This window comes from Oncorhynchus mykiss, chromosome 11 (genome assembly GCF_013265735.2).
Source record: "Oncorhynchus mykiss isolate Arlee chromosome 11, USDA_OmykA_1.1, whole genome shotgun sequence".
Lineage (NCBI taxonomy): Eukaryota > Metazoa > Chordata > Actinopteri > Salmoniformes > Salmonidae > Oncorhynchus > Oncorhynchus mykiss.
The window spans coordinates 72,744,395-72,755,779 of NC_048575.1; the positions used below are offsets into that span (position 1 = coordinate 72,744,395).

General features: G+C 45.9%; 1 protein-coding gene across 2 annotated transcripts in view; it reads left to right on the forward strand.

Moving 5' to 3' along the window:
* The window catches only part of LOC110535108 (syntaxin-binding protein 1-like), a 40,413-nt gene extending 30,405 nt beyond the window's left edge, over positions 1-10,008 (forward strand). The window contains exons 14-20 of one of the 2 annotated variants that reach the window (XM_036936263.1): positions 3,158-3,296; positions 3,487-3,596; positions 4,004-4,108; positions 5,063-5,148; positions 5,795-5,949; positions 6,495-6,620; positions 7,585-10,008. In XM_036936263.1, the coding sequence (XP_036792158.1) occupies positions 3,158-3,296; positions 3,487-3,596; positions 4,004-4,108; positions 5,063-5,148; positions 5,795-5,949; positions 6,495-6,604 (705 nt within the window). In that variant the 3' untranslated portion in view covers positions 6,605-6,620; positions 7,585-10,008. The remainder of the gene's footprint in view (positions 1-3,157; positions 3,297-3,486; positions 3,597-4,003; positions 4,109-5,062; positions 5,149-5,794; positions 5,950-6,494; positions 6,621-7,584) is intronic. The other variant, XM_036936264.1, reaches the window with a different exon arrangement.
* The last annotated feature ends 1,377 nt before the right edge of the window (positions 10,009-11,385 follow it).

Sequence of the window (11,385 nt, forward strand, 5' to 3'; positions counted from 1 at the left end):
GGCTAACAGGGAGTATGGCTACGCCAGGTAGGAGACCTGGGCAGACTCCCTGTGCTTACCGGGGGGCTAGAGAGACCGGACAGGCACCGTGTTATGCAGTGGTGCGCACGGTGTCTCCAGTGCGGGTGCATAGCCCGGTGCGGTATATTCCAGCTCCGCGTGTTGGCCGGGCTAGATTGAGCGTCGAGCCTAATGCCATGAAGCCGGCTCTACGCAGCTGGTCCCCAGTGCGTCTCCTTGGGCCGGCTTACATGGCACCAGCCTTGCGCTCGGTGTCTCCGGTTCGCCTGCATAGCCCAGTGCGGGCTATTCCACCTCGTCGCACTGGCAGGGCGACCGTGAGCATTCAACCAGGTAAGGTTGGGCAGGCTCGGTGCTCAAGAGCTCCAGTGCGCCTGCACGGTCCGGTTTTTCCAGTACCACCTCCACACCCCAGCCCTCCGGTAGCAGCTCCCCGCACCAGGCTTCCTGTGCGTGTCCTCGGCCCAGTACCACCAGTGCCAGCACCACGCATCAGGCCTACAGTGCGCCTCGCCTGTCCAGCGCTGTCGGAGCCCTCCTCCTCTACAGCGCTGCCGGAGTCTCCCGCCTGTTCAGAACTGCCAGTCTGCAAGGAGCTGCCAGTCTGCAAGGAGCTGCCAGTCTGCAAGGAGCTGCCAGTCTGCAAGGAGCTGCCAGTCTGCAAGGAGCTGCCAGTCTGCATAGAGCTGCCAGTCTGCAAGGAGCTGGCAGTCTGCAAGGAGCCGCCAGAGCTGCCTGTCTGCAGGATGCCGCCAAAGCTGCCAGTCTGCAAGGAGCCGCCAGAGCTGCCAGTCTGCAAGGAGCCGCCAGAGCTGCCAGTTAGCATGGAGCAGCCAGGGCCGCCAGTCAGCATGGAGCAGCCAGGGCCGCCAGTCAGCATGGAGCAGCCAGGGCCGCCAGTCAGCATGGAGCAGCCAGGGCCACCAGTCAGCATGGAGCAGCCAGGGCCGCCAGTCAGCATGGAGCAGCCAGTCAGCATGGAGCAGCCAGAGCTGCCAGTCAGCATGGAGCAGCCAGTCAGCATGGAGCAGCCAGAGCTGCCAGTCAGCATGGAGCAGCCAGTCAGCATGGAGCAGCCAGAGCTGCCAGTCATCATGGAGCAGCCAGTCAGCATGGAGCAGCCAGATCTGCCAGTCGACCAGACTCTTCCAGCTCTGCCAGTCGACCAGACTCTTCCAGCTCTGCCAGTCGACCAGACTCTTCCAGATCTGCCAGTCGACCAGACTCTTCCAGATCTGCCAGTCGACCAGACTCTTCCAGATCTGCCAGTCGACCAGACTCTTCCAGATCTGCCAGTCGACCAGACTCTTCCAGATCTGCCAGTCGACCAGACTCTTCCAGATCTGCCAGTCGACCAGACTCTTCCAGATCTGCCAGTCGACCAGACTCTTCCAGATCTGCCAGTCGACCAGACTCTTCCAGATCTGCCAGTCGACCAGACTCTTCCAGATCTGCCAGTCGACCAGACTCTTCCAGATCTGCCAGTCGACCAGACTCTTCCAGATCTGCCAGTCGGCCAGACTCTTCCAGATCTGCCAGTCGGCCAGACTCTTCCAGATCTGCCAGTCGGCCAGGATCTGCCAGAACCGCCAGCCGGCCAGGATCTGCCGGATCTAACTACCTGCCTGAGCTTCCTCTCAGTGCTGTGCTACTCATCAGTCCCGAGCTACTTCTGTCCCGAGCTGCCCCTCTGTCTCGAGCTGACCCTCTGTCCCGAGCTGTCATTAAGAAGGGTCACCTATCTAGGGACGCTAAGGAGGTGGACTAAAACTGTTATGGAGTGGGGTCCACGTCCAGCGCCAGAGCCGCCACCGCGGACAGATGCCCACCCACACCCTCCCCCATAGGTTTAAGTTGTGCGTCCGGAGTCCGCACCTTGGAGGGGGGGTACTGTCACGTTCTGACCATCGTTCGTGTGTGTTTTCCTTGTTTTAGTGTTGGTCAGGACGTGAACTGGGTGGGCATTCTATGTTGGATGTCTTGTTTGTCTATTTCTATGTCCGGCCTGATATGGTTCTCAATCAGAGGCAGGTGTTAGTCATTGTCTCTGATTGGGAACCATATTTAGGTAGCCTGGGTTTCACTGTGTGTTTGTGGGTGATTGTCCTTAGTGTTAGTTTGCACCAGTTTAGGCTGTTTCGGTTTTCATTACGTTTATTATTTTGCACTGTTTGTATTTAGATTCATGTTGCTATAGTCACAATAAACATGGATCGCAATCTACACGCCGCATTTTGGTCCGACTCTCCTTCACATACAGAAAACCGTTACATCACTACCATATCTAACCATCTAATCCATATCTAACCATCTAATCCATATCTAACCATCTAATCCATATCTAACCATCACTACCATATCTAACCATCTAATCCATATCTAACCATCCCTACCATATCTAACCATCTAATCCATATCTAACCATCACTACCATATCTAACCATCACTACCATATCTAACCATCTAATCCATATCTAACCATTTAATCCATATCTAACCATCTAATCCATATCTAACCATCACTACCATATCTAACCATCACTACCATATCTAACCATCTAATCCATATCTAACCATCTAATCCATATCTAACCATCTAATCCATATCTAACCATCTAATCCATATCTAACCATCTAATCCATATCTAACCATCTAATCCATATCTAACCATCTAATCCATATCTAACCATCACTACCATATCTAACCATCTAATCCATATCTAACCATCTAATCCATATCTAACCATCTAATCCATATCTAACCATCACTACCATATCTAACCATCTAATCCATATCTAACCATCTAATCCATATCTAACCATCTAATCCATATCTAACCATCTAATCCATATCTAACCATCTAATCCATATCTAACCATCTAATCCATATCTAACCATCTAATCCATATCTAACCATCTGCGCTACTCGGGGCTCCCGTGATTGGGAGTCTGAAAGGGCGGCGCACAATTGGCCCAGCATCGTCCGGTTTAGGGTTTGGCCGGTGTAGGCCGTCATTGTAAATAACAATTTGCTCTTAACTGACTTACCTAGTTAAATAAAGGTTAAATAAAAATGTGAAATAAAATGAAACCCTGTGCCCCTCCGTCTGTCTTTGCCCCTTGCCCTACCCCAGGACCTAGCGATGGGTACGGACGCAGAGGGGGAGAAGATCAAGGACCCCATGAGGGCTATCGTGCCCGTCCTGCTGGACAAAGACGTCACTGTCTTCGACAAGATTCGCATCATCCTCCTCTATATCTTCATGAAGAACGGTGAGAGATCAATCCCTTTTCTGTGTGTCTGTAGTTTACTATGTACAATACTATGTACTAATGCAGGGTTTCCTAGCACTACACAGCTGATTCAAGTCATCAGCTAATCATCAAGCTTTGATTTGGGTGTGTGCATGTTTCTGCGTGTGTGTGTTTTCGGTGCATGTGTCTGTGTTTGTGCATGTGTCAGGTGTTTCGGAGGAGAACCTGTGTAAGCTCCTCCAGCATGCTAACATCCCTCCTGAGGACAGTGATATCATCTCCAACATGGCCCATATGGGCATGCCCATCATCTCAGAGGTTAGCTCCTATAGGAACATAGTAACACCAGGACCTGTATTCATTAGGTACCGAGCAGAAGAAAACTGACTGAACAGGGAGGTACTACAAACTAATTTGTCCAATAAGTAACACTTGTTTTTATTTTCTGTTGCAAAACGTTTTGCTACATTGTGCTCTAATGAATATGAACCATTGTTGAACCATCACACAACTCTCTCACACAATTGAGTAGAAATACTTTAACATGTGGATTGGGGATCCATCTTTGAATAGTGGCATGAATAAGATATCCTCTGTGGTTATATGCTGTCTGTGTCCAACTGAAGAGTATTTGAGTGCATCAGTCATCTACTCTAAGTACTTTGAGAGTCCTTATGTAATGAACAGCATTCCTAATAAAATAATAATAATGATTAATTTTCTAGGGGAATCCGACCCGCAAGGTGAAGAAGACTGACCGGAAGGAGAGAGTGAGTGAGCAGACCTACCAGCTGTCCCGATGGACCCCTCTTATCAAGGACATCATGGAGGCATGTCCAGTCTGCTATCCTAAACTGTTATATATTGGATTTGATTAGAAAGTAGGGTCTATCCTACAGTAGTTTAGTGTGGGTGGATACTAAGTTAAGACTGACAGGAAAAGAGTGGTCTCTAGCTTTTTGGGTTAGGTTTGAACTGGGATGTGGACATGAAGCTAGGGTTAGGGTTGAACTGGGATGTGGACATGAAACTAGGGTTAGGGTTGAACTGGGATGTGGACATGAAGCTAGGTTGAACTGGGATGTGGACATGAAACTAGGGTTAGGGTTGAACTGGGATGTGGACATGAAGCTAGGGTTAGGGTTGAACTGGGATGTGGACATGAAGCTAGGGTTAGGGTTGAACCAGGGTGTGGATATGAAGCTAGGGTTAGGGTTGAGCCAGGATGTGGACATGAAGCTAGGGTGTGGACATAAAGCTAGGGTTAGGGTTGAGCTAGGGTGTGGACATGAAGCTAGGGTTAGGGTTAGGGTTGAGCCAGGGTGTGGACATGAAGCTAGGGTTAGGGTTGAGCTAGGGTGTGGACATGAAGCTAGGGTTAGGGTTAGGGTTGAGCCAGGGTGTGGACATGAAGCTAGGGTTAGGGTTGAGCCAGGATGTGGACATGAAGCTAGGGTGTGGACATGAAGCTAGAGTTAGGGTTGAGCTAGGGTGTGGACATTATGCTAGGGTGTGGACATGGGGTTAGGGTTGAGCCAGGGTGTGGACATTGTGCTAGGGTGTGGACATGGGGTTAGGGTTGAGCTAGGGTGTGGACATTAAGCTAGGGTTAGGGTTGAGCCAGGGTGTGGACATTATGCTAGGGTGTGGACATTAAGCTAGGGTGTGGACATGGGGTTGGGGTTGAGCCAGGGTGTGGACATTATGCTAGGGTGTGGACATTAAGCTAGGGTGTGGACATGGGGTTAGGGTTAGTTCACTGACCCAGTTTTGTTTCTCCTCAGGATGCCATTGAGGACAAACTGGATCCAAAGCAGTACCCCTACATCTCCCAACGAACTGCCTCCACCCACTCCAGCGCTCCATCAAGGTATGCAAATAAACTACAGGAATTATACATCCCCTCTGTAGTCTGTCACTTCTGAGTTTCCAATGACTTACTGGAATTATTCACTTTAGCTTCTAGTGGAGGAAGGAACGGCCTCAATATTTAATTGGACAGTTCATCTGTTCTACACTACAAACTATCAACAGACTATCAATAGCATGTCAACTGCATGTCTGTTGACTTTCAACAAGAAAGTGGCTGTAGTCAAGAAATTGACGTACACTATGAAAGCTCCATCCAAGTTCATTCACCCATTGGGTCAATACATCTGCATAAGACAAAAGACATATTCACACGAGCACTGATATTTAACCCTTTCTCTTAAGCAGAGTCTCCTCCTACACATCTGAGCAGCCAATGCATCTCTGTTGCTCTTCCTTACTTCATCTGACCTGACCTCTGCCCCAAAGTGCTCACTCCTCCCCAACTCACAGCTGTCATGTTGACTCGCACCAGACTTTGTCCTTTTTCCTCCCATAGGATCCCTGATGGCTAACAATAACATATCTGAACAGAATGTAAATGGTATACATTCCCCTCTCTCCCTCAGCGACATAAGTATATTTCATATTTACAGAACCCAACACCATCTAAAGTGTTACTTGAATGTCCTGCCCTGTCATTACAGTGCCCGGTACGGAAACTGGCACAAGAACAAGGGCCCCACAGAGATGAAGACTGGTCCTCGGGTCATCGTCTTCATCATTGGAGGCATGACCTTTAGCGAGATGCGCTGCGTCTACGAAGTCACACAGGCCAATGGCAAATGGGAAGCCATCATTGGTGAGTTGGCAGCATGGGTGGGGTGAAATGTCATGGTCATAACTGTACGTCTGACGTAGAATGCACTCGTTGCACCACGTAGCCCTTTTATGTACATTCTACCTGGATATACATTGTACACCTAGTAGGGAGCAGGCATAGGGTGTACAATCAGAACTATATTGCAGGGAAAAGGGAGATATCTTCTCCATCTAAATACCCTGAATCATCCTGGCATGGCGATACTTAGGAAATGATTAGAATATACTGTTGATATCCTATAGTTCTATTCCACTGTGACTGACTTAGCTGCTGCTGGATGGAATCTGCTTTGTGTGCTCAGATCAGATGGTGTTTCTGAGAAAACATCAGAGACAGGATATATGTGCTGTTGTGACAACAGGGAATGGATACCATGCAGGGTTAGACACAGGACACAGTCGACTCTGTGTTGGTACTCCCTGTATATAGCCATGTTATTTTTGCTCGTTATTGTACTGCCATTTTTCACTTATTGAGATACAATGTGAAATGAGCATGCAGCATTTGTCCCACTCCCTCCATAGGCTCCACCCACATGCTCACTCCCACCAAATACCTGAAGGAGCTGCAGCACCCTGACTTCCTGGACCCCAACGCTGCCCCTGAGGAACCAGAGCCTGCCCCCGCAGAATGAGAACACACACTGAAAAGTAAAGATGGTCGTTGTGATGTGAAGCCCCTCTCTCAGCCTCCTCTCACCACGTACACTGGCCCAGGACTCTTAGTCCCCTGTGTCCCAAATGGAACCATATTCCTTCTACAGTGAACTACTTTTGACCAGGACCCATAGGGATCCCTCCTCCATCCTGTTGTTTCATGGTTGTCGGTTGTTTCATGTTCCCACCTCTATTCCTTCCATGTCATTGTATACTTGGTCTGTGGTGCTGTCATCTATTCTGTTTATCTTGTGTGCACTCTCTGTATCTGTCCTTGGTATGCTACATGTAGACCACAGGAGGCTGCTGAGGGGAGGACAGCTCATAATGATGGCTGGAATGGAGCTAATAGAATGCCATCAAACACATGGAAACCATGGAAACCATGTGTTTGATGTATTTGATACCATTCTACTGATGCCGCTCCAGTCATTACCACAAGCCAGTTCTCCCCAATGAAGGTACCACCAACCTCCTGTGATGTAGACAGTTGTCAAAATCTCCCCTTTTCTGTGGAGAAATTAGTCTTTGAGAAAACAATATCTCTGTCCATCCATTCAATATCAAAATCTCTGTTGAAGCACTTCTTGTATGATTGTTTGTTATTTTTACTGGGCCTTTTTGCACCTCGATCGTTTTATGTCTGCCGTTTCACACTGTTTAGAGGAGCAGCACCGATGGTCGATTTCTGCTGTGCATATCATGGTGACTGATGCAGAGATTTTATATTTCCGTGAAAATGATACTCTTTCCTGGACTAAAAGCTCAACCCATGTCTTTATATGGGATTTCTGCTGTCTGTGTATTTCTGTCTATCATTCCCATTTGGAACTAAAGGCCCATTCTACTTTAATTTAGCAGATGAATCAAGTCTTCAATGATATGTTAATGATTTGACATGTTCCAAGTTATTCAACTACTCTAATTCTCTCTCTCTGTCTCTCCCCGTCTCTCTCAGCAGGATCAACCAATATCTTCACCCCTACAAGCCTTCTTCAAACTCTCAAAGACGTGGATAAACACGCAGAGGTTTAAGCAGAACCCCCTGGCTGTAGCAGTCCCTCTCTTAACTAGCTATCTGTCTCTTAACTATCTGTCCCTCTCTTAACTAGCTGTCCCTCTCTTAACTAGCTATCTGTCTCTTAACTAGCTCTCTCTCTCTTAACTAGCTGTCTCTCTCTTAACTAGCTATCTGTCTCTTAACTATCTGTCTCTCTCTTAACTATCTGTCTCTCTCTTAACTATCTGTCCCTCTCTTAACTAGCAGTCCCTCTCTTAACTAGCTGTCCCTCTCTTTACTAGCTATCTGTCTCTTAACTAGCTATCCGTCTCTTAACTAGCTGTCCCTCTCTTAACTAGCTGTCCTTCTCTTAACTAGCTGTCCTTCTCTTAACTAGCTGTCTTTATCTTAACTAGCTGTCCTTCTCTTAACTATCTGTCCCTCTCTTAACTAGCTGTCCTTCTCTTAACTAGCTGTCCCTCTTAACTAGCTGTCCCTCTCTTAACTATATGTCTCTCTCTTAACTATATGTCTCTCTCTTAACTATATGTCTCTCTCTTAACTAGCTGTCTTTCTCTTAACTAGCTGTCCTTCTCTTAACTAGCTGTCCCTCTCTTAACTAGCTGTCTTTCTCTTAACTAGCTGTCTTCCTCTTAACTAGCTGTCCCTCTCTTAACTAGCTGTTCTTCTCTTAACTAGCTGTCCTTCTCTTAACTAGCTGTCCCTCTCTTAACTAGCTGTCCTTCTCTTAACTAGCTGTCCTTCTCTTAACTAGCTGTCCTTCTCTTAACTAACTCCCCTAACCTCCAAACTCCCTCAGACGGCATATTCTACTCAGGACCGTCCATACCAAACCCCTTCTACTCTACACATAGAGCCATTTCAAATATATTAAAGTAATGTATTCAGATAGAATTTCTTAATAGCATGAAATAAGATCATTTAAAGCCATACTACCAAAAAACACCATGTTTTACCTACTGTACATAAACCCTGATGACTGTATAGTAATAATATCATTTCAATTTGTTTGTCAGATTGAAGGGAAGAGTAGAGATTGAGTCTGTGATGGATGACTGTTGATACTATATGAGCAGTGGATGTAAACTGCCGTCTCAGGATGCCATTGTTGCACTTTCTTAAAAAGGAAGCCAATCATAGTGTAATATTCCTGTCTTTCCAACAGACCTTTCATTACATTTCATAAAAGTATTCATATAACATTTATTTGAAAAAAACAACTAGCTGAATATTGGAATGAACTTGGAAATACACTTGGAATGTATTTGAACACTGAAATACCTGACTCAAATACACTCCCAAGCGTTTAACCAAGGTACTTGAAAAGCCAGGTCTGTTTTTAGTGGTTTAGCATGTAGCTTTTATCTCATTGCTTGTAAACGTTTCAGGAACAATGAGCAAAAATACCAATATTTTTTAAACTCACAATTGTATAATTTGGACATCATCTTCATCACCAACATCATCACCATCTTCCTCGTAATGCAATCAGTAGTTTGTAGAATATATGCCATACTGTATCAATGTTTCTATTCCTGGTGAATATTCTGACTTTGAAAATGCCAATGTGAAGCCACTCTGTACTAGTGCTCATGTAGCTGTAGCTAGCAGTACAGTTACAGTAGTTGGGCTGTAGCTAGCAGTACAGTTACAATAGTTGGGCTGTAGCTAGCAGTACAGTTTCAGTAGTTGGGCTGTAGCTAGCAGTACAGTTACAGTAGTTGGGCTGTAGCTAGCAGTACAGTTACAGTAGTTGGGCTGTAGCTAGCAGTACAGTTACAGTAGTTGGGCTGTAGCTAGCAGGACAGTTACAGTAATTGGGCTGTAGCTAACAGTACAGTTACAGTAGTTGGGCTGTAGCTAGCAGTGCAGTTATAGTAGTTGGGCTGTACCTAGCAGTACAGTTACAGTAGTTGGGCTGTAGCTAGCAGTTCAGTTACAGTAGTTGGGCTGTAGCTAGCAGTACAGTTACAGTAGTTGGGCTGTAGTTAGCAGTACAGTTACAGTAGTTGGGCTGTGATGATCAACCAACCATTGGAAAGTTATTCCTCTTCATTTAGTCTCTGTTCAGGAATAGTATGTCATTGATTTGATTTGCTATTTCCTCTTCCTGTTGAAGCTATAGTCTCGTTTTTGTCCCACTTTCTAGTGCAGCGTTGACACTGTCATGATGCAAACTCATTTGTTGGTATTGTTGTTGTTACACTTGTTGTTGATTTTGTTACTCTATAGTAGGGTTATCTATTATTTCTCAAGATATATTACCAGTGTATTTGATCAGAATTCTATGCTTGGAAGTAATTTATCCCAAACAATGTAGGTTCACGTACTAAAGCTCTAATAAAGTTGCTTCAAAGAAAATGCTGATGTTTTAGTCTGTTACATTATTACATGAAATGATTGAAATGCATATCAGTAAACACTTTAGTCATTGAGGGATGGATGGATTGGACTGCTGCTGATCCTCTATTGATGTTACAAACTATCTGGGTGGTTCAAGAAAAATGTCTGAGAGGCTAGTGCATAATTTAGTACAATGTCCCATAAACTAAACTGGAAGACTTTGATAGTAATACTGTAACATTGTAATGTATGTCAATTATAATAATAACATTGCAGTACCATTTACAACCACTGGAGAGAAGCATTGGCATATTGCTTGATAAACATAATAGCAGCCCGCAGAACTTTGCTTTGACAGCCCGGACGAGCCAACATACATATATATATAGTGTATGTGGACACCCCTTCAAATAGTGGATTTGGCTTTTTCAGCCACACCCGCTGCTGACAGGTAAATAAAATTGAGCACTCCATTGACAAACATTGGCAATAGAATGGCCTTACTGAAGAGCTCAGTGACTTTCAACATGGCACCGTCATAGGATGCCACCTTTCCAACAAGTCCGTTCGTTAAATTTCTGCCCTGTTAGAGCTGCCCCGGTCAACTGTAAGTGCTGTTATTGTGAAGTGGAAACATCTAGGAGCAACAACGGCTCAGCCGTAAAGTGGTAGGCCACACAAGCTCACAGAACGGGATCGTTGAGTACTATAGCGCATGGTGCGTAAAAAATAATCTGTCCTCAGTTGCAACACTTACCACCGAGTTTCAAACTGCCTTTGGAAACAACGACAGCACAATAACTGTTCATCGGGAGCTTCATGAAATGGGTTTCCATGGCCGAGCAGCCGCACATAACCTAAGATCCCCATGCTCAATGCCAAGTGGCTGGAGTGGTGTAAAGCTTGCCACCATTGGACTCTGGAGCAGTGGAAACGCATTCTCTGGAGTGATGAATGGCTTCACCATCTGGCAGTCTGACAGTCAAATCTGGGTTTGACGGATGCCAGGAGAACGCTACCTGCCCAAATGCATAGCGCCAACTGTAAAGTTTGGCGGAGGAGGAATAATGGTCTGGGGCTGTTTATCATGGTTTGGGCTAGGCCCCTTATTTCCAGTGAAGGGAAATCTTAACGCTACAGCATAAAATTACATTCTAGATGATTCTATGCTTCTAAATTTGTGGCAACAGTTTGGGGAAGGCCCTTTCCTGTTTCAGCATAACAATGCCCCCGTGCACAAAGCGAGGTCCATACAGAAATGGTTTGTTGAGATTGGTTTGGAAGAACTTCACTGTCCTGGACAGAGCCCTGATCTCAACCCTATGGAACACCTTTAGGATGAATTTGAAAGCCGACTGCGAGCCAGGCCCAATCGCCCAATGAATGGAAGCTAGT